At 37.6% G+C, this 24,070-nt stretch overlaps 1 protein-coding gene across 3 annotated transcripts; it reads right to left on the reverse strand.

Annotated features, from left to right (window-relative positions):
- Positions 1-256: 256 nt before the first annotated feature.
- FAM204A (family with sequence similarity 204 member A) lies at positions 257-16,698 on the reverse strand. Of its 3 annotated transcripts, none has more exons than XM_071446115.1 (8): positions 16,634-16,698; positions 15,848-16,159; positions 14,820-14,910; positions 14,273-14,306; positions 13,597-13,699; positions 11,812-11,901; positions 971-1,077; positions 257-620 (listed from the first exon to the last, which is right to left on the reverse strand). In XM_071446115.1, the coding sequence occupies exons 2-8, from the start codon at positions 16,079-16,081 to the stop codon at positions 569-571; spliced, it is 711 nt and encodes a 236-aa protein (XP_071302216.1). In that variant the 5' UTR covers positions 16,082-16,159; positions 16,634-16,698; the 3' UTR covers positions 257-568. The 3 variants fall into 3 exon arrangements, with proteins under 3 accessions (XP_071302216.1, XP_071302217.1, XP_071302215.1); XM_071446116.1 differs by lacking the exon at positions 16,634-16,698 and adding an exon at positions 16,276-16,627 and having other exon boundaries at positions 13,597-13,696; XM_071446114.1 differs by lacking the exon at positions 16,634-16,698 and adding an exon at positions 16,276-16,627.
- Between the last annotated feature and the right edge of the window lie 7,372 nt (positions 16,699-24,070).

Below are 24,070 nucleotides of genomic sequence, written 5' to 3' on the forward strand. Positions count from 1 at the left end.
GTACCAGATCCTTCCAGGAGAGGGAGGATGGACTTTTTCTCCAGGCATTTTTTTTTGTGTGTTTATATTTACTAAGGCTATAAATGCCCATAGTTTAAAGAAGATAGGTTGGGTTTGCTCTTCTTTATTTAGTGTCTTTCCCCAGCTTACAAGCAGAAAAGAAGTACTTACTGCATTAAGTCTGTGTAGCCCCAGAAGCAAACACACTCCTCTCCTCACACCCACACATTATAATTGCAGTACAGCACAAAACACATTTGGACCAAGGATTTTATTTCAGCTTCAGAGAATTCTCTGCCAGACTCCAAATTCATCCTGAAATCTGTTATCTTTAGCTTTCATATCTAGGAGGAAAATTTAACACAGTATTGATATTTAGATAGCATTTTTGCTGTATTATTTATAAGAGAGTGACAAAACAAGACAGTGCAGATTAAAAAACATTAAGATAAATATTAGGCATTTGATGTGTTGTGTTTGGGGGGTTTTATTTTTAGATTTAATAAGGTGCCCACAAAAATTCTTCAAGTAACAATAGGTATTCGACTCCTGAGGAAAACAGGATGGACTACATGTATCCCATGTTGCTTTTTGTTTCCCATCTTTTCTTGGCCTCAAATCTGAAACAGAGCACAAAATCCACATTAGGAATGACGAGAGTATGTGCCTTAGGTATTTAAGCACGTTATTCTTAACAACAACAAAAAAAAACCCTTATTTTTAATACTGTAATAAAGACATGAAGACAAATACAGCCACACAACACCACTTTATTTTTGATAAAGCCTCTGTACTTAAGTCTGATACACTCCTAAAAAAGCCCACCAAAACCCAACAAGGTTAAACTAAACAAATTAGATTAGCACAAGCCTATTTCAACTAAAAAAAAAAACATTTAACTGAGATTGTATTGTACACACTTAGTGCCAATGAAACCACAAATGTTTAATTCCATACTCAAATGACTTACCCCCAAGCAAGCTTCTTTTTCTTTTGAGCTTCTTGGGCAGCCTCTGCTTCTTGCTTGGCTTTTACAAAGTTGCGGCAAGCGGCAGCTTTGGCAATTTTCACACCAAGCTAAGACATGAAAAGGAACAAAGGAAAACTGATAAGATGCAAATGGTTCATATGAAATTTAAGCCTCACAAATTATTTGGTCTGATATTGTTTCTCAAAAGTCAATAGACACTAAAATATCTTTCAAATATTAGGCTGATGATGCACTATAAGACTGGACAAACAAGAATGCCTCTTGAGGGAAACACAAAGGTGTAGGATGCTGGGGCAAGCAGTTCTTTTCACCACATCCCTCATTCTCAAAACCAAAACCAAAGGGCAACAGCTCACTGGATCCTTTTGTTTTTTTTTATACAGACACATCCAAATACAGCCTCCATTATCAGGACCAGCCTGTGACCTCAGCTATGCCAACACAACAGAAACAGGTCTTACAAGTGTCAAAAGACATTTTTATACAGGAAGAGCTGCTACCATTACACATTTTTCACTAGAACCACTAGACAGGTTTTGATCAGTCTGTCCAAAAAGACATGATGTAGTGTCCTTAGTGTCTATCTCCACATTACAAGCTTTTACACTGCAAGGGTGTGATATGCCAGCTTTCCATGTAGGTGAATACCATGTCCATAAACTGATGCAGACTGTGAGCATTAAGTTCACTTTAGTGAATGTGAAGCACAGGAGGGAAAGGCAGGGAAGTGTAATGCAAAAAAATATGGAAGAAGATACAGTGAACTATGACCAGTTTATTTCCCTTAATCAACATTCATAACTTGTAGTTAAATTTTGTGGTTGCTGCCTTGACTTGACATGAGTTATGAAGGAATTCATTCTCAGAAGTTACTGCTATTCTCCAAGACAAGCATGCAATTCATTTACCCCAAATTGCTACAAACTGATGTGAGCAAACAGGTTTTCCTTCAATCCACACCCAAACTTCTTGAAGTTAGCAAACAGTTATATCCAGCAAACTGGATATTCTAAATGTCCCCCAAAATGTCATGGGAGCATCAAAGAATGGGAGACCCAAGGGGAAGAATACTCTTTAACACCTTGGCTGAAGTTCCACTACTAATGGTAATCTATTTGAATAATCTGCAGCATCTATGCAGACAAATATTTACCCTGAGAAATGCTTTATCCAGGTAAGATGAGAGAGAACTCTAGAACACATCTATCTGCAGGTGTAGATGCACTGACACATTTTCCACAGCTATCCCATCAAACACACAATAGGTAGGTGATCATTTTGTTAACAAAGCAAAAATAAAAACCAACCCAAACCAGCATCACTACAAGCTCTTCTACCTTATGGTCTTCTCAGGGTTCAAGAATGAAGAAAGGAGCCTTTAAGGAAAGGCAGCAAGCACAACTCAGCTCGTGCTTTGTCTGAGGATCTAAATGCTGCCAACACAAGCAGACAGGAGCTGAGCATAACAGTTTGAAAGGGAAATTGATATTTTCATAAAAATAATATTTTAAAAGGAAAAACTGAGCAAGTGTCTCATCCACTATTTGCATGTGTTATAAGGTCCTAAATATGTACCTTTGGAATCATCTTCATGCACAAAATACTGTGACTAGTTACTTCAAAACTTTTATATTATCTACATAATTTTCCCCTGAGCATTAACATTTTTTATTAACAGTAATTCAATGCCAACACATGAACTGCTAAATTTCAGGTCAAAGACTAAAACATAACATTCTTTTATTTGCATTGTCACTTAATATTTAAGGGCAGCTATTAACCTTAATATAATTGCAGTATAAAAATGCTTAAGAAAACTCACCTAAAATATTCAAAAAATGTTTACTTTTAAATTGAAACAGAAGTAATTATTAGTTTAAACAATAGTGCAATCTGATGGCTGAAGTCAGCCAGCAGAACCCTGCCTTATTAGAGGTATTTTACCTTCTAACACACTTGAAAATTAACTTTTACTGTGTGATGAATAACAGAATCTCCTTAAAATATATTCCAGTGGCCTATTGAGCACTTATACACATACAAATATACACAAGGGAGCCCTAAACAAGTGCTGCAGAAAAATCTTTTTATCTGCGTTTTCTGGAAGACAGAATGAGTTCTTCCATCTTTGAAAGGTACAGAAAAAATGGGATATTAAGAGCCCCTGCGGTGTATGTGGAAGTAAATGCAGAAACATTTTGCAGCATTGTTATAATTTCTAGGCTACATGGTCAAATTTTCAAGATATGAAAACAAGTGTTGCATATAAACACACACACAAACATTTTAGTCAGATTAAATGTCTTCTGCTCCCACCCAAACCCAGGCATACATCTTCACTCCCTGCTCCCCCCATAAGAAATCCATAAAAGCTTGGTCAATGGATTTTATATTAAAAAAAAAAAACCATACTAACATTTCAGGTCATCAGATAACCCAATAAAATACAATCTTAAAAGAAGTAAGAAAGCATGAATAAAAATATATACAACAATTTCTTGTGTAGTCAAAGTATCAGCATTTTCCATATAGAACATCCAATATTTTGCTGCATTTTAATTAAGGTGTCTAAACATTATCACAAAGAACTGCAAATTGGTCAGAGCACGCAGTAAGGAAAATTAAGCTCTAAAGGCTTTTTATCACCATATTTCAGGAACCAAGGGTGTAAAATGTTCTAATTTGGGATATATTAAAAGCCATAAAAGGTCTTTCAAAAAGATTAATGGTACTTTGCTTGGATTTAAGATAAGGGCTTTAGCTGGTTGGAAAAGCAGGGCCCTGGCTAGACCCTTGAGGCATTCATCTTTACAGCCACTTGGAAGATTTGTAAAAGCGTCTGCATAACCTCAAGCAAACGCACTGCGACATTTTTTTTTTAAATTCCTTTCAATTTTACAGGTTTAAAGTGTGTAAATCATACTGGGTAGTAAAGCTGATATAATGGTTCATCCTTGTAACACTATATATATTTGTATTTTGAGACAAACTTAAAAAAACAACTTAGTTTCGACAGGGCAAAGCCCTTTCCATTCTGAAGTTGACCAATAATCATGTCAAATATCTTACTCTAGATGTTTAATGTAGCATAAATGAAAATTTCCAACTCATCTGAAATTGTTACCTTGTAACAAATATCTGAAGCTTTGCTTCTTTTTGAACACTTTCAAGGCATTTATTTAAAAATACCAATTATCATACTTTAACTTTTTATGGAATAACAGGTCTCTATGAAAAATATTTATGCCATTCTCTTTTGTTCTTTAATTAAATGAAAACAGATGTTTTCTGAAGTAAAGCGGAACCATTACTGGAGTACTTAAAGTGTTAAGGTCTTTAATTTTTATATCAGTTTGGTCTACAATTCCTGATTGTCTTTACTCAAGCTCAACATTAATGTCAAGCAAGTTACCTAGGAGACGAAAGAGATCAAAGAGACAAAAAACCCTCAAATGTCTGATTAATCAAGCCTGCAAACAGCTTATTTCTTTTAGCCTGCATGCAAGTATGAAAATGAGATTCTGGGAGCCGTACATTGTGCAGATTTGTTCATTCTTATCAGAACAAAGCCAGCGGCAGCTTATTTCATGGATCATTGGCACTGTCATCAGTGCTACACAGAACGGGTGACAGCTCCTCATTTTGAGGCTTGAACAAAATTAGCAAAAAGTCGGCACAAATTAGCCTCTCATCTTTTTAGTAATATGACATTATTCATTTACTTTTTATCCAATTTTTAATTTTTTCCTTGTCAGCTATCCCTTTCTAGTGTTTCTTGCACAGCATCATAAAACACTTTTAAAACAAGCAAAGAAATGGCTGAAGTTGAAATAGAATGTAAAGTTCAGGCAGAAGAGTAAACATTTTTATTAAGTTGCAACAGAATCTACTGTAACTTCCAGAAAACTTCCTTGCAAATCAGGACATTTAACATAAAATATCACAAGGCAAAGACTTGCCTTTAAGATAGGACTGTAAAATGTAAATGCTGAATGATACGAGACAACGGAATCAAGAACTGCTCCAGAAATACTGAGGTATGAAATACAAAATATTAAACCCTACAAAAGCTCCAACAAAACATCTATATTCAAACAGGTCCTGAAATATCCTGTGATCATAGCAGAGAAGCCAAACATCCTTTTAATATAGTGTTACAGTTTCTCATCAAATATGAATCTAGTTATTTCAGGCTTGCCTCTAGCAATGATTTTCTCCTTTTATGTTATGGAATGTTATCCATTGCTGACGTATATAAAATATATAAAGCAAACAAGAATACCGAGTGGATTTTGCAGTGAAAATTGTCCCCTTTCAATGATGTGCTCAACTTCCCCTTTAAAATACTTTGTAATACCTTTGTTGTATTTTTATGCTGTGTATTACAACATCACATTATATTTGGATGACACAGTAATGGAGCAAGGATAGGAAACTGTTCTAATATTAAGCTCTTTGCTAGACTTAAACATTTAAATGCCAGTAACTTCCTCCATTCACGAGAAAACACAGCATTAAAAAATTAACCATAAGCTGTTAGATGCTTTACAGAGCCCCCTTATAACAAAGGCAGTTTTAAAAAAAGAACTGTAGTACTGTTTTCAGCAATTTCTTTATCTCTGTTCTTCTAAGTAAGAAAGCTTATTAACAAGCTTTGAACTTAAAATCACATTTACAATAATGTGCCATCAACAGTTTTATAAGCTAATTAGAAAAAAAGATTAATTAATGACTGGCTGCTAATAAAATGGCAATCATGAAGAAAGAAACCAAGGGTGCTAAGCTTCAACTACCACCAATTAAGAGCTAATTACAAACAAATTATATATGTGTTTTGCTGTGGGCTTTAATTTACTAAAATGGTTTTAATTAAAAGAGAAAACATGCTGATTAATTGAACTGCAGAAAAAATCTACAGTATAAACTGTGCTTTGTCTGTCTCTTTAATTAGACTTGTAACATCTGAAATCTTTTTTTAAGGTTTGTTAAGGAAAAGATATACATAATTAAGGGAGCATAAGAATGTAATTCTAGGTGATAACCCTGCCATGTTCCAAAGGTTAAAAGAAAACCACCTCAATGAAGAGGAGTATTTGGAAGCACCTTCACCAAGGTAAGAAAGACAATCCTTCACACATAAAAAACGTCTTTTTTTTTTTTTTCTTTTTTTTGGGGGGGGGGAGTTGGGGGGGGACAGTTCTTCCACAACAAGAGTTGCCAGTTAATTTTTGCTTGGTTACACTCCACATAAAACTGCACCACTTCAGGTACCTAAAAACACTGTGAGAAATTGTGAACGTTGCACAGAACTCAAGAAATTTAATTTTACCAACAGAATAGCATCAAGTGCTAACTCCTGTCCATCTCTGACAGTAATGTCATCACAACCAACCATTTCCTAACCAGATTCTCACATGGAAACCAGTTTCCAGAATGGTTCTCAGCAGTTATAACCAACAAACTGCCTTGTGTACTTCCCTTTCTAATTTATATGACTAGAGGTTACTTGCAGACAGGAGATACTAATTTGAGCATGAGAAAATGGTCAAAACTGATGCATCAAATTTTAAAGACAACAGCAGGACTGATCTTGCTGTAACATGAGGATGATATTCCAGTGAATAGCCAATTAATTTCATCAATTACAACGTAGATCTTTCATTTAAGTTGGATTAAACACCAGTGTCCCCATAAATTGCAGCTTTTTAAGTCTTTCCCCAAAATGCCAGAAGACACTAAGCCAGGCACTCAGGAAGTGCTGTCAAAAAGTCTGGGGTATTTACGGACTGACAAGTGCTACAGCAATTTAGCACACTAAATTACAAAATATTTTAGAAGTTACTTTTGACAGGTAAGTCTAATATGGTCAAGATGATATAATTGTGTTCAAGTTACAGTCCTCAGGCTAATGTGTTCTTAGACAATGTGGCACCTGCCTACCAGGTACATAAAAAACCCACCAATATGGGCAAAGTTAGGCTTTAGTCAATTAATTCTCACAGTATTAGAGCCATAAGAAATCTGTATTCTGCATTTTGCAGAATACAACCAAACTATGATTTGAGCACAAAAACACTATGAAAAAAATGTCTCTCTCTAGGGGGAAAAAATATATGTAAGGAGTGGTGGTGGGGAATCTTTTAAGATTTTTTTGTATACCTATGAAAATAATTTTTACAAGTATCACTCCAGATTGAAACTGATTCATAGCAGAGTGAAATTAGCAGGTATCTGCACATACCATCCTTACTCAAAGGGATAAGCACATCCAGCTATGCACAGTCACAGTGCTCTAATTTATCAACATTTATTCTTTAAAGAAATCTAGGTGGATTCCCACTAACACAGTAGAAACAATTTAATTACATCTCAAGACAGAATTCCAGAAAAAATTTTACAAAGCATTAAGAAGTTGACATAATTCCAAGTGTCTGTTCCCAGCTCCATATCCCAAGTATCTGCTACTATTAGATCTCAGCTATCCTACCCTAAGGCTTCACCAAAAAAATCTTGTCATTTCAGCCCAGATAAGTGTTCACATGAACTTTATTCTCTTAATAACTTTCATTCTAAAAGGCTCAGATTTTTTTTCTTTTTGGTAACTTCTACATTAACATTTCTATTGGCATCACTCAAGTTAAATAAGTCATCCTTAAATGCAATGCTCAAAGAACAGCTTTAGGTATGCCAGGCTACATCTGAACAGCACAACTGTAAAACATGAAGGACTCTGCCCATGCTGGAAGCCCTGGAATGTGATAACAAAGACAGCAACTGGATTACAGTAATAAACACTAGCTGTGCATATTGTACCATGCACACTGCAATGAATGGCTAATTTATTTTAATACTAACAGTACTGTACTGCAGGTATTAAAGAAATCAGTAGTCTAACTGAGCTTGAAGCTCTACAGTGAATTAAGGAGTATGACCCAGTGCATTATTTTGCTGCTCATCACATTTATCAAAGCAATGTTGATCTTGGACACCATAATTTCATCACAGCACTGAGGTGCTCCAGTCAGAAACTGAAGGAGCAGAGTTACTGAAAGCCTAAATTATTCTCTACCACATAATGCAGAGGTGCCCATATTTTTTTCAGGAAAATCTTCACTTGTGTATAAAATAACGAATTCAAGAACTTGAGGATCACCAGACCTCTCAGGGAAGCTGAACACCCCACAAGAGAATGTGCTGTGGGGATGGCCAAGGATGCCACAGGTAGAGATCTGCTACTCTGATGACTGAGAGCAGGAGACAAGGGGTAACACTTGGCAGTGAGGTTTGCCCAGAGATTAGACAAAATATTTAGCAGTGTAATACATACAGCTCATTTTTATAATAGAAATGCAACAAAAAAGGGGGAACACACCAGCCAGTCTCAAAAGCTACATATGAATCCACCCATGCAGCCACCAGTAAATACAGCCTCATGCAGGAGGTGTTCAAGTTCTAATTCTCATTCCAAAACCCTGAATGCTCTTGGATTGAGAAGCTTTGTTTTAAAATCAGCAGTTGTGTGTATTTGTCAAAGCAAAGAAAACAACAAATAATATATTGCCCAAAGGATCATTTAATGCAGTGCAGTAACATTTTCCTTAAAGAACCTGCAACAAGTACCACCTGGAAACCTGAAGGCCCAAAACCTTAAAGCAGTATCATTTAGGTTTTTAGAATGCAAAATTCCATGATGCACTGACAGCTGCTAGATTATGCATATTGCCTAAGTCATCACTGATTTTAAATGAATCTGATTTTAAAAAACCTTTTCTCACTGTGTCACAATGACAGGATATTGACAGCATCATTTTGACATTCCTTTTCTTTTTAGGACATGTTTCTACCGTCTATACTCATCATCTGTTTATTTTTGGCTTCATTTTTCTAAATACTGAAGCTGCCCTATCAGTTTCACAGGCTTATAAATGTTATACATCAAAAATTAGTTTCACTTATTAAGGCAGGAAACGGCTGTAAGAACTCTGGGATCTGTGCCTCAAAGCAAAAGCTTTATCAGCAGGTTCCAGTCACTGCTTCTTGCAAAAGAAAATGGTGCCGATTAAAACCCCATACACCTGATTTCAAAAAGAACACCTACCCACTGAACATTTCTCACATGGCTGCAAGGGGGGCTGCACCCCAAACACCACACAGCTCTTTCTCACACACTCTCTGTCCCCAGCCCTGTGACACTGCTCAAGAAAAATGAAAACTATACATAAAGAGATGAAGTTGAGATAAAAGAACAATAATTCATCCACTTATTACTCCAGACTTCAGAAGTGGTGTACTTCAATACAGCCACAGTGCAGTTCCATGCCTGACTTGCTCACAGAGCTGGGCTGCATTTGGAAGTTAGAGGGATACAAATAGCCACATAATTTTAAATTAACTCACTTCTTAGAGGCATTGTATATTAAAATCGACATTTCTGTAAACTGCTAAGAGAAGAAAAGTAGCAATTGAATGAATACAACATCAAAGCAATATTTTATTAAGTGTACTTGTGTACAAAACAATGACCGTTCAATCAGCCTCTTCCATAATCAAATCCTCTTTTTATAGCTCTTCACTGAAACAGTTACTGTTAGAAGAATTTCCTTAGGAAAAAAAAAAGTATTTTAAAAGATCCATTAAAAAGAAAAGCTTCTGAAAATCACAAAGAAAAATGAACCTTGCAGTGAGCAATGGAGCACATCTCTACAAGAGCAGAGAACCCCAGTGAATTCACATGGATTCTGCCTCGACAAAACTCCTCATGAGAGATCAAGCCAGTCATTTGAGTTTCCCTTCTTTCAACATATTATTTGTTCAGATAAACCCACTTAACCAAAACCAAGTCAAGGCTGTGAATACTAATAATGTTTCAAGCATTTTGTTTTCAGAATTACAACATGCTAATATTTGAAAGTCAACAATTTGGAGCTAATGTTCCACAAATAATAATACACTGCTGGAGCACCTGGGATATGCTAGATGTTGTATAATCCCATGGCTACCAAAATCAGATAACAGTTTATCATAAATATTACAAAACCTTAAAACTTCTTACATTAATTTGTTTTTATAGTCAAACAATTTGCACTAGAACCTCAGTATGTTTTATTGATTATAATACTCCAACCACTTTAGAGGAGATGGGATAATGACATTTGTGAAGGAGAACAGCAAGTGTTTTTCGTGTTGAACACATGAAAGGTAATAAAACAGTCAGAAGCTGGTCAGACTTAAAGAGAACATCAGGGCACATTCCTACCACTGTCAATAGCTGTTATCTTTGCAGACTGAAGTTTTGTGATCACTGGTGACAAGGCAGATAAGAGTCTAGTCATTAGAAACTGCCCTGAGTGACTAAATGGAGGAGTTTAATGATTTTGTAAGAACACTCACTGAGGAACAGTTACTTGTACCTAACCTCAGAGAACCATAAGAACTGCATTTCCCACTTCAAAAGCTGTCTGTTTTTAAAGTCATCACAATATTGTAAACATTGCCTGAAACAGATTTAAATCTGCAATTTTACATTAAAGCTTAGTTTAAAACACTGTATTTAAGAAACATTTAAAATATTTGTATGAGAATGAGAAGGAGCTAAAATTTGTCTTTGCTTTCCTAATCCTTTTCTAGTACCTTTCAATTTTGCAAGCATATACAGTGGACAGAAAATTGCCATTACCTCTGTGAAGATGGAAGAATATTCAAGATAAAGGAATGAAAGCAAAACATTATATAGTCATTTTTTTAGTATAAATCTAGAAGATTTGTAGTTTAAATCATACTACTCAGATGACTTTAAAAAGATCACTTTTCCACTCACTGAAATGGTATTTTTTTTTCTTACCTGGCTTCAAAACTGTTAAAACTATTTTATTAACCTAATTTTTTCCTCTGCATTTTCTCCCCTATGCACAACTAGCAGTAGGAAAAACAGCCTTTGTGGACTTCAGCTATTTTTACTTCAGCTGCTACCACCTACTCTATGTGCACATATTGAACAATTTCTTAGATGAAGTTCCCAGAGCTATCTGATAGATTCCTCACCAGTTTTAAGTATTCACTAAGACCTCTACATACAGATTTTTTCTCTCCCACTTTTGTGGCAAAGAGAGCACAGCTTTCATGGAATTGTTCAACTACACCAACTATCAAGACAACATCTTGAAAAAATTGTGTTACTTTGCACTTGGTTTTAGGTATGTATTTATACACTGAACAATTATGACAAGGAGAAAAAATATCCATCACAATTCTAAGGCTACAGCAGCAGTACAGAGAGACAACCATCTACTCCCATTCTTCTTCAGAATTCTTCCAGCCATCAACTCCTGACCACATAAACACACAGAATAACAAGTATTGGGGTTCATATGCCCTTATTTGCTCTAGGCTTGCTAAATCTCTACCTGTCTTCAGGCTTCCCATGATTATGGGAGAGGTAATGCAACAAAAAATTATGAGGCACAGGGAACTGAGAGGAAGGGAACATCCTACTCCTGTCCTCCTGGCTTGCAACATAGAGAAAAAACAAAAGCTCAACACAGATGACCAGATACCAACTCCTCTGAGTTGGGGAGTGAGCAGCAAGGCTCTAAAGCAAGAACTTGGGACAGTTCATGGATGTATTTTCAATTCTTAAACACAGCTACAGCTGTCCAAGCATTGCCAGATCAGCAGCAAAGTCCTGAAATCACTGACTGAACTGCTCAGGAAACAGGAAAGAGGTTGTACAAACCACCTTCAATGCTGTTCTACTCTGGACTTTCAGTCCAGACGTGCAAAACTGCATGACCCCTCAGAGTTTCTGTTAACAGCCCACTTACCTCACGAATGGCCAATCTGTCACTCAGCTCCTCAGCCTTGGCAATGTCACCTTCAGCCACACACTTCTCTATGCTCAGTTCAAGGCCAGACTAGGGAAAAAAAAGTAAATGCCTTTAGAACAAAAAGAACATATTTAAAGGGAGCACATCCTTTCTAAAAATATTTCTTTCATAAAATTCTTTAAGACACTGCATAAACCTGTAATTTCTGTGTACCACAAATCACTCTGTCTGTGTATTGTAATGGACAGTATAATTAAGAATTCACTGAGAGGCTGCCTGAGCACAAATCATTGCATTAGTTCCACCTTATGTGCAGGATAATACTATAGGTTAAAAAAATTACACGGGCTAGTTTATGCCTGTCACAATAAAATTTCATCTGAAGATCTGGCTTATCTCTTCCATCCCTGGAGCTTTCTAAACAAAATGTGAAATATATGTGTCAGGTAACATGAAGAATGGCAATTACCACTGTATCGTTACAGTTCTAAGATCTTATCTTTACCCCAAAACCAGAGTTCTGGCACAAAGCCACTCCACTGTGCTAATAAATTAAAAATTCTAGCAGCCCTATGGAAAACAATGAAAAAGCTTCAGGATTTAAGGGTTGTTTTCTTATTTTCAGAGGTAAACTTAACTTGTTTAATGGCAACACTTATGAAAAATGTAACAATAAAAAGTAACTATCTCCTGAAAATTATAGTTGTAAATTTCTGATGGAGTACAAAAGGATGGCACTGACTTCAGAATGTCACAAAAAGCCTCACTCTCATAACAAAAGATAATTTACAGCCTCACTGATTTTAAATATTAGTGAACTAAAGGAAACACATTTGACAGTTCCATAACATAGACTTTTCAAGAGATAAAAAGGAAAAAGCTAATGGAATTCTTGAGAAACAGTGATCTGCAAACACGGCACTTGAGTTATTTCAGGTGGTAGATGAAAAAAAAATGCACAATTGGAAGTTGCAGTGATGGCAAATTCTGTCAAGATGCCTTTTCCGAAAATAGCAAGACATATCTTCCACTAGTGATAATATCCCTGAAATTACAATGAAACATCTGCACTTCAACACTTTGGGCGTCATTCCAGATCTATCCTGACCACTTCAATGACAACTAAATAGCCACTAGAAGTAAGAAGCAAACAAATCTTCATGACCTGCATGCAGAAATTCACTTCAAGAAAATGAAAAATACAAAAATTATCATAAAGGAAGCTAACTGAACATTTCATGTAATAGAACTTACAGAGAACTTCATAAGAAATATTATAGAGCCAACAGCACTACCAGAAACTTCCAATGTAGTGAGATTCTTAACTTATCCATTGTGTGTGCCAATTATTTCAGATATGACTAGTTACACAGTAATATTTATGAACAGAATGTGTTATGAATCCAGTCAAAATGTAAGCTAGGATTGCACCTTTAATTCTTGTAGCCACTGGTGCCATCTGAAGAATTAATGTGACACATTTTGAAGTTAAAAAACAATGAAGCAAAACAAAAGTCAAGCAATGCATATGAAGTGTTCTGTCTCTCACAACAGGAAAACAGGAAAAACAAAACCAGACAGGAAACAAGCTTGGATACTGTCTTTAAAGAGAGCACAGCAACCACTCAAGGACATTTATTTAAAAAGCTCACAAAATCATCCTTCCTCAGAGCAACTGTGTCCTTTACCCTCAAACAGCCTCAGTTTCATTCCTATCTGAGTTAAGGACAAGCTCTTTTACTGCCAAACACAAGCTGATATTGCCTTTGTATTAACAGTCACCTTTTGTGGAGCCCTGCTGTCCACAGGTGATTCAAATCTATCATTGATTCCAAAGTATTGTGTAAGTTCTTTCCATTTGTCTTCATTTTCCAACTGCTGACTACTAAAAACAAACAAACAAACAAGTCATTACTATAACCACTTCCCTTTCCACAACTTGTAATATCCTTTTCAAAGCTAAAATAAACTCTTCCATTTGGAAGACATGGTCTTTTCACCCATTTATTTTTTTTTAAAAAGTGAAATTAGTACTGCTCCCCCTTTGTCCAAGTGTAATTCACAATCTTGAAAGCAAGCTGATAGAATCATAGAACCATTTAGGTTGAGAAAGTTCTTTAAGATTGAGTCTAACCATAAATCTAACACTGCCAAGGAGGAAAAAGAAGGGAAGGAGCAGGCTGAACAGGGGCTTGTATGAAGGAAGTAGGAAGAGCATTAAGTCTATTAAAAGTTACATTAAATGATACATTTGTGTTGATTTTTGAAATCAAGCAATAACACTCCATCAATCAATCACCAGAACAAATTCAGCCTGCACAACAGAGACATTGAGCAAATTTAAAAGATAATTTACACAATGCTCAAAGCTAGGCTTTGGCTATGAATGTGGTCAGGCTTATTCTAAGTTTTGCCTCCTACTAACAGACCTCAGGTAATCCCATTGACCTGGTTATACCTCTTAGCCACTTCATCGCTCTTTCTCTGTTTTGCTAAGGGGAAAAAAAAAGAAAAAAATCCAATATTACACAGTGATACCCCACAGCATCCAATGAAGTTAACAGAGCTCTAATTGGTCACATTTCCTTTGAAAGATCAACACACTGGGGTTTTTTACCCAATGATCATGTGGATTTAAACCACTCAGCTGTAAGAAACTCCTGCAATATCTGTGAAGCTTTAACCAGAATGTGCAAAAGTAAGTCTTGTAGAACTACTGAAATACACTTAACCATTATAAATCAGTACTAATTCAGTAAGTTCTGTCTCCCTTTTAAGAAGAGGACAAATATATTACTTGCATTCTATGTAGCAATCTATCGACAACCTCGCTACAACCTTGCAAATAATGCATACAGGCAGAAAAATAAAATTCTAGATAACAGCTAGAATACAATGGTTCATTAAAAAAAAAAAAAAACACAAGAAAGAAAACCTCAAAACAGCATGTATTGCTACTAATTTAATTGGAAAAAAATAAACTCTGTTAATTATTAAAAAACCACCTTTTCGGCGGCGCTTTCTTTTCCGGCATCTGTTTTCCTCTTTCACTTGCATTTTCATTTCCCGGTGTTTCTTCTGAAGCTCCACAAATTTCTACAAGATTATGAAAAACCAAGTCAGTACTTGTAATTTTCCCCCCATTTTTAAGAAATGACATAGAGAAATGTATAATTACCCACAGTGCCTTGTGTTATCTATTACATCCCAATCTATAAAGTGAGACCACAGGACTGTGGTGGTGTTAAACTGGAAATGGTGCTAATCTTTCATGACCTTTCTCTGACTTTGTGCCCTCCCTGCATCCCAGGACTGTTCAGATCTGACAGTCCTCTCATGGGATGTGACACAGAACACACTTTTGCTTGTTGTGCACTCCTGAGCTATACCATGTATTTTTATTGCCTAGCTGGTAGTTTGTAATCCACAAATTAATGACAGCACAGAAGGCTACCTACAAGGACTGAGGGGTGAAAGAAGGCAATTATTTTTTGCCAGTTCTTGTTTTGAATCCAAAGCCTAAAACACATTGTTTTATTAAGGGTTTTTTGGTTTTCCCAGTCTTTACATGCAACTGCAAAATCAGGAGGTTCTAAGGAACTCTTCAGTCTGAATGCTTGCAGTTAATCCTACAGCAAGCAGCAGGGCACACCTCCCCTTCCCAGGTATGAAACACTGAGCTGTAAATCCTTACCAATGCAGAAAGCACCTACCAAGCATCTCAGAGCCCATTAACCACTGAAAACACAAGTTTTATGCACCTGTATAGTTATGACAACTCCTTGCTGTGCTCTCAATCACCAGCAAACTACCACCTAATCATTTCCTGCCTAAATTCCTGTTCACCTCGCTTTAAACAATCTAAGATATGTACACTCAGATTGAATTTCTCATAATAGGCTCATATCATAATACTCATAATTCAATTTCAGATTTGTATATTGACTATAATTACTATAATTACTTTAATTTAAAAATCAACCATTTGAGTACACTGCATTATGCTCATTTGGAGACCTGCAATGATACATACATTCCAGATATTTACAGAAACTCCAGGAGGGCACGTTTGAAATTCACCTTCTTCATCTGTTACTGGTACAAGAGGTTCACTGCTGGCATTACTTTCCTCTCCAGTCCCCTGAACTCTTTCAGTATCTTCTTTTGCCTCTTGCTTTGAACAGGAATCAGGTGATTCGTCCTCATCATCAGAACTCAGATCAACATCGCTTTCATTCAGTCCTGGAGGTAACAGCCCACTCCACATCTTCCAGCTTATATAAAGTCCAAACTATTTCAAGTCACTGCAAAGACACCACGTTACCCATTCCAACACAAAAACAACCTGCAGAAGAGAGAAACAGACACAGCAAAACACGTCATCAGAAATATTTTTGCTTTTCCTACATAAATATCATTCCATGTTTTAGACAAGCACATTATAAAGGCCCAAATACTTACTATTTCAGAAAGAAGAAGACAACTTGATTACAGAGGCTGAGACCACTTTTCCCCCCCACTTCTTGTCCATTAAAGTTGTGCCCCTTGCGTTTGCTTACAGCTCCTTTCAGTTTAGGATCGAAACTGCAGCAAACGCCTCCCGTGCCTCCACAGGGGCAACTTCCCGGGACGCCACAGCCGCCTCCCCTTCCCGGGCCCCGGCACGGAAGAGCCGGTGCGGTGAGGCGACAGGCCGGGGAAGTGAGGGGAACCGAAGAGAAACGCGGCTCAAGGCCGGCCTAGGAGAAGGCAGCGGGCTCTCGCCGTGCCCCGGTGCCCGCGGAGCCCCCTCAGCGCCGCCGCCCGCGGCCGTGTTTACCTGGCCGCCATCTTGGCACCGCCGGAACACCCCGCGCGCGGATTGGGCGGGGCGGCGCAGCCAATCAGCGGGCGCGCCGGTCGCCATGGCAGCGGGGCGGGGCGGCTCGGGTGTCCCGGGGCGGGGCGGCCATGGCAGGCGGGGCTGTGAGGGGAGCGCTGTGAGGGGGGTGCGGTGGGGCTCGGGCACAGCTGGTGCTGGCGAATTGTTTGGAATCTCAGAACCGTTTAGGTTGGAAAAGGCCTCCCAGATCAGCGAGTCCAACTTACGACCCAACGCCACTGTGTCCACCAGACCATGACACCGGGTGCTACATGCAGTCTTTGCTGGCGTCACCTCCGGGGCTGGTGGCTCCATCGCCTCACTGGGCAGCCTATTCCAATGTTGTCACCCTTTCAGTGAAAAAATTGCTCCTAATGTCCAAGTTAAATCTCAATTGATCAAATCTCTTATTCCCTGGGAGCAGAGCCCGCTGCCAGTGTGGCTCCAGCCTCCTGTCAGGGTGTCTCAGAGAGCAATAATGTCCCCCTTAAACCTATTTTTTCTCAAGACTAAACACCCCCAACTCCCTCAGCTCCTCCTCATCAGACTTGAACTTCTTTCAGAAGGACAACCATCAAGTTGTACAGCAATCCTTGAATAAAGCAATAAAGGAATATGGTGTCTCTTCCAACAGTAAACCTTGTAGTTAAGCCAAACCAAAATGTTTATGCTGAATGACTGAATGAAGAGGGTCATACTGTACAAGAATTGAAAAATCCTTCCAAAGTTCCTGGTAGTGCCTTGGATTAATGTGGTAAAGAGAAAAGCACCAAAGTGTGAATTCTGTGCAGAGCAAAGGAATTGTTTATCTCTAAGATTTCTGTTACTTTGTCCTTTCAGCTTTCCTCGGAGAGGCAGACAACACAGGTACTTAGGAGCAGCCTGAATGTGACTCAGCAAGACCATCTTGCATAGAAGGAGCAACTGGAAGGGAGGCACAAGGAAAAGATGAAGGGACAAGGCTGACATTCCCAGCACTGAAATGTGTCTGAAAGACAGGAGGTTTCCCATCTTCCAAACAATCTGTGAGAAGACATACTTTTGAGTGACAGTATGACAGGTTGAAAACTCTGCCTCAATATGATAATGAGACTTTTGAGAAAGGAATTGCTGACCCCAAACCACAACATGACCCAGTTGTGGACAAACAAGAGGGGAATGAGAAAAGGACAAGGGTTATGAAGGTGGATAATTGGGAATATGGCTATGAGTAGGGATTTCTTGGTTGATCCCAGCTTCTGGGATTGGCTGTGCATGGAAGGAAAAACTAAATGCCTTTCTCATGGACATAAATCAGATCTTCAGATTGTTTTCCTTTTATGCCATAATTTTGCATCCTCAGATTCATTTCTAAAATCAATTAATTCCGTAAGTAATCACTTTTTCATGAACTACATGTAAATTTCACACTCAGCTTGCTAACTAGATTTTCCTCTCATCTGGGAAATCAATTTTTAAGAGAGTTATTTTATTTACATTGAATAATTGGTTGTATTTGGTACACAGATAATTGGTAATTAATAACTGTATTGATACTGGATATTCATTGCCATTTGTTCTAGTGAGTTGTTAGACCATTAGGCTGCATTATATTTTCTTAATGTGACCCAATTTGAACACACTCAAAAAATTAAAAGGGGTGTGACATCCTTATGACCTGTAAATTTATATGTTTGGTAGGGATAGCTTTTCAGAAGTCAAGTTTAATTTCATTACACAATTTGTATCCAAACATCATGCTCCTTTTTTAGTAATTTGTAGCAAGAATGGCACTGGTGGTGCACACAAATGAAGTGCTCAAATATCCACGTTAACTGCATTTTATAATTACAAATTAAATGTTCTTGTCATTTTAAAAGCCACATTTTCAGGGCAATCTCCAGTCCTCCCACAAAAAAAAAAAAAATCTTATTTCTCACAGTTTCTTCCATAGGAAAAATGGTGGCAAGAGCTCCAGCTGGACTTTCATCAGTCCAGAAATGTTTGTATTCACAAAGTGCTTGATGAAACTACAAAAGAGTTTGCTGGCTACTTATCAGAATTTGCAACTTACTGCTGGGTTTTTGTGTTGAAATAATGTGTAAAGTCTTTTTATCTGCAGAAGAAAATAGAAGGCAGCACAACCTTGTGACCAGCCCTGATGTCCCTACATCAAATTTGTGAGGGCTGCTATTGTGGCCAACTCTTGATTCAGTGTCGACTTCTTCTGATGGCAATTTTCTGTTCCCCATTGAGCAAATATTCAAATAATCTGATTTATTTCCTTTTGGTCAACTGATCTAATTTCCTTTCTCACTTGAATTCCTGTCCTGGAGACTTGCCAAGCAATGACTCTCATGAATGAAACGAGTCATGCCTTTGAGATTCCTGTGGAACATCAAACTGGCACACCACAGTAATTACAGCTTAGATATTTCTGATGCTGTTATTAAAAATGACTTGAACTTTAGAAGGAAGGACTACTGCAATTAAATGTAACAACAAGTTTAATTTGAATCTTCCAGGATCTCTGTGATTTGTCAGGTTCTTGGCAATTTTTTCTTTATCCATCTTTATCTCTTCCTTTACCTGCTGTGGGATATTTACAGGCACTACCATGAGTTCCAGTTCTGATAGTGTACTTTGTCAGATGTATTTTGGGTTCTTTTGGAAACTCTCTTAGTGAGTACCAGTCACAGAAGTGGTGAGAGCTGTCAGATCCCAGAAAAGCTGCTGGCTGTGTGTGTGCCAGGTCCCCATGGCAAGTTCTCACAGTGCAATTCACATTTTCAGGCCAGCTGTAGAACACACTGAAGGCCTGAACTAGTTCCTTGGATATAGGTTTGAAAACATGTTTAGCTAATCACAAATACTGCTGTACATACCTATTTCCACAAAATATACTCAATTTCCTAGTGCAGAAATGAAATCTACTCCAACAAAAAATTGGCATTATTATCTGGTTTTTTAGCAGTAAATGAAGACATAAAGTTTTTCTTAAGCAGTGAAATATTCCACATTCTATCCTTTTGAAACACTGTTTTCAAACTATGTCAAAATGATCAAGAACTGGACTCTTCTTTAAACATAATAGGAAGGCCTTATTGTATTAGCAGATTACAGTCATTGTGTTAGTATACTATCTACCTTGTATTCATTTTTGCTAACATAATGAGAAATTTTTCTAGCATGGTTATATTTTAATACAATAAAGTAGTGTTGGAAAGGAAAATTAGTATGATTTTAAAGAGAGATGTAAAGACAATAAAATAGCCTCTGAGTTTTCTTTCCTAAACTTTTAATTTGATGCTAACTTAAAATATAATTTTTATCAATCCTTTGAAATATTTATAGTCAAATGAACATTTAAAGTCAGTTAAAAGGTTTACAGGCAGCTTTTTTCCCACATACTCTGCTATATAAGATCTAAGCAAGTCTGCCCAGATATTTCTAAATTTTCTTATTATAGACAAGTACATAACTGATTAATGTAGCATCAAGCCCTGAGCTTTAATGAGAATATTTTCATGGCACCATTTACAATGTCCTTGCTCCTCTGAGGTTTGCATTTTGATGAAAATTCTGACCACAGAATCAGAAAGAAATGTCTGTGGTTTTAAGCATCAGCAGCCCATGAACAAGTTGCTTTGTCTACTCTTTAAAAAAGGCATTTCTTAAGCACTAACACACAGGTGGGCATTCAGGGAGGAAGTAAGACCTGTTCAAAATTCCAGATTGAAGCTTGGAAGATCTGTACTCAGTTCCCATTCTTGCCACAAGAGTCCTGTGAGGAACGAACAAGGTATTTTCAACTTCAGTGCCTCAGAGGAGGAAGAGTTCTCATCACCCTTGTCTATTGTGAGCATAAAATAGGTTTTGAGCCCATTTGGACTCCAGGGCATCAACAGAGTCTGCACTGGATTTCAGAGGGTCAAGCCAAGCAGCAAATAAGAATTGCTCAAATTAATCTTGCAGTGTAGGCCTTACAAAAAAGTGTAAGCACTTCAAGGTGCTGATGATCTGGGTTCTCTGGAATAATTTTTTTGCAGAAGGCAAAAGCATCAGCAAGCAGTTGGAGATGTACCCATAGCAACCTTACCCTGACTCGACTGGGCCCCATCCAGGGCAGGGTGAGGGTGTGAAGTTCACTTCTGTTGTGCCACAGAAGTGGCACAGAAACCCCATTTTTTCATTCCTTTGGGGTTCCCTTGGGGCATGGGGACTGTTGTGTTTTCTGACCTGACCCCTCTGTGGCTGCATTCGTTATTTTGAGTGCAGGATATGTTTTATGGAACCTGAAGTCATGTAATTCACTACAATGTGAGGGTTTTCACCTAGTATTGGACAAAGTTAATTGATCCACATATATTAATCCTGATTTTGTTGTATTGAAAACAAAATCTTTATGCTGGGTTGGGATCTTGGATGCATTTCTCTGGAATAGAAGAGAAACACCCTTCTACCATATCACCAAATGGAGTGGCACCTGACTTCTTTTACACAAAAAGAGTCAGAAAGCAGTTTTCTTAACCTCTCAAAGAATTTTGCTTTGTGTATTAATGGATGTTGTTTAGAAGTACAAGAGGGAGCCTTACAGCTCATGTGGCACTCAGATATGGAGCTGGGGCACGCTACTTAACCTCTCCTTGGTTTAGTTTGTGGAACAAACAACACTATTTTAACTACTTTTCAAGGATATTAGATAAAATTAATTAGTTTTGTATTTGTACTGCAATAAAGGTCTATATAATTGGAAAGTCTTATAAGCATCTCAATCGTTTTATTTTTGTGTTGATTTAACTTTGAAGGGCCAGTTTTTTTACTTTGTACACTGTATTTGAAGTGTACTATTGTTTCATTTTTATAAATAACAGCTGATTTTCCAAGCTCCTGTAACAAACCTATTTAGTCTCTGTGTATGCCAATGCCCTCTACTGGTTTGAAACACAATCGCTCAACAGAGGGTATTGCTGTTCTCCCTTATGGAGAAAAATGTAATATTTAAATTGTTTTCCTTTTGAGCAGTAGAATTTTGGTTGTGTAGCCAGGCTTCCTGTGAAGTGCAAGAAGCTGCACCATGGGCAAGCTGACACTTGGGTGACTCTCGTGCTACACGTGTGATTCTGTGCCAGTTTTTCCGTTGCCTTCTGTGTTTTTGTTTCACTGGATTTGCTGTCCTTGCTGTGAAGTCTCACAGGTAGCAATCCTGAGAAGGAAGAGGACACACACCTGAGGTTTGCTCAGTGCAGAGCTGCTGTGTAGATGTTCCCTCAACACAGTGGCCGCCACTCTGAGGAGCCTCTCTGCTCTTCAGCCTGGTCCAGGCCCTTCCCAAAGTGCGGGGTGGTTGTGTTGACAGGCTGTGATATAAACAACCCTTGAGGCACGGGAGCTGCAGAGGTAATGAAGTGCCTTGAGGAAAAAGTCTCAACTATCAAGGGATGGATCCACTCCCCCCTGCCACAAACCAGGGGTCACGTGGCTGGGAATGTGTATCCACAGATAGTGCTACCTTCAGAGAACTCTACTTACAGGTAAGTAACTCTTCTTTAAAGGAAGTATCTTTGTGTGGCAGACTGTTTATGGGAGCAATTTGAATTGAACTTTAAATGAAAAAGGCATATCTCTGTAAGTGGTAATAATTTTAGTCATCTCGCTGTGGCTAGGGGTTGTGGAATTCATTAGCACAGATTAACATATAAAGTGGGTGAGATATCTAATAGCAAACGTAGAGGTTTAGGGACCTTAATTCATCACTGAATGAACAGCGTGTACAGTATTAGGGACTATGAAATTTTTAATTTACACAAAGTGTCCAAGAATATAGGGAATAAATTTAAACCCAAAACAGATAATGGAGCTGTGCCCTGCCTAGCTGGCAAGTTGAATTGTTTTTACACTGAGTGAAGAAAGCTAATTATCCCAAGCACAAGGAGACTGCTAAAAATAATAAGATTATAAAGAATAATTTGCTGATATAATTACAACAAAATTGGGTACACACAATCGTCAGATACATGTATTGCTTGACCTGGGCGAGAAAGTGAAATAAATCCTTCCTCTATAGCCTTCGTAAATTTGTTTTTATCATCTCCAAGTGGTGTTTGCACAGGCAGCACAATTTGCATGTGTAATGTGGCTGTACAAATTGACAACAAGTAAATTATTCAAGGAAATAGGCTGGTCGTGGGTCTGAACTATCTCGCAAAGCCTATTCATTTTGAAGAATCACTGAGACGTGAAGCTCATACATCAACCATTTTCTGACAATCCTCAGACTTATTGTCTCCTAAAATGTCATTATGGCTATTATTTATGAAGCTAATTCATTTATTAATATATATTTAACTCTGACTTGTCATGCACCTTAGCAGGCATTCTGTGCACTGCATATTTTTGAATAGATGAAAGAGTTTTGCATGCTTTAATGATTACAGTAAGCTGCTATAGATTTATAGAATGCAGCTTTATTATCTACTTGCATTAATACCTTTTTGTAACTTTTTTTTCCTTAAGGCCATCAAATATAAATGGCAAATGACATATCCAAAAGATTGTATAAAAAAAAGAGATTTTCTCAGAGTTTGTTGAATTTTAGAATAAAATGAGGTAGCCAACTGTTAAGGCCTAACTCTTTTTTAAGAATCTCTAATAATTGTGTTGATTTTTTTGTGTATTTTGCTGAAAAACATGGAATAAATTATATAAATTTAGATGTTTACTGTATTTTTCTCTTTGAGGACAAGTGGCCATCTTTTGATTGTACCTCCAGAGGGAGCAGAGTTTGAAGGGGGGAAAATGTAGCAGATGGAAAATAGATCTGTTCTGCTATAGTATACATATAATATAGACAATTTCCCTCATATAGAACACTCCTTAGGAAATGAACAGCACAGAGAGTATGGATTATGAGGTTGCCTATGGTTCTTGTATTTTTTCATCTTGATTCACTTATCTTTAGGGCATATTAAAAGACATAGGGATCACAGTAACCCTTTCCTGACATCTACACAATGTCAAGAAACTAAAAATTGCAATCTGCTATGAGAAACATATTTGAGGTAGTTCTAAATTTTATTGCACACACAGAATTCAGATTAAACTTGCAATTATAAAAAACTGGCTAATTTAAATGCATAGTTATTATGACTCTGTGGTCCATTTGACTATTTTCAAGGGGCCTATGATCACAGTTGGAGCTTACTGGCCTGATTTGGAAGTGATGAGCTCCTGCTTGTGAGGCTGATATCACCCACAGGTTTGATAGGTCACTTGGTCCTGCTCCCTCAGTGTTTGTTCCCATGTGTCAGGTGAGGATCAGAAGCTTGTCTTGTTTCCTGATGGCACAAAGGAATAGCACATAGGGGTAAAAGTACTCTCTGGGTAGAGTTGTTCTTTAGTATTGAAATTAGGAAT

The sequence above is a fragment of the Agelaius tricolor genome, unplaced genomic scaffold (assembly GCF_023055355.1).
Source record: "Agelaius tricolor isolate 1412-34295 unplaced genomic scaffold, bAgeTri1.0.p SCAF_22, whole genome shotgun sequence".
NCBI lineage: Eukaryota > Metazoa > Chordata > Aves > Passeriformes > Icteridae > Agelaius > Agelaius tricolor.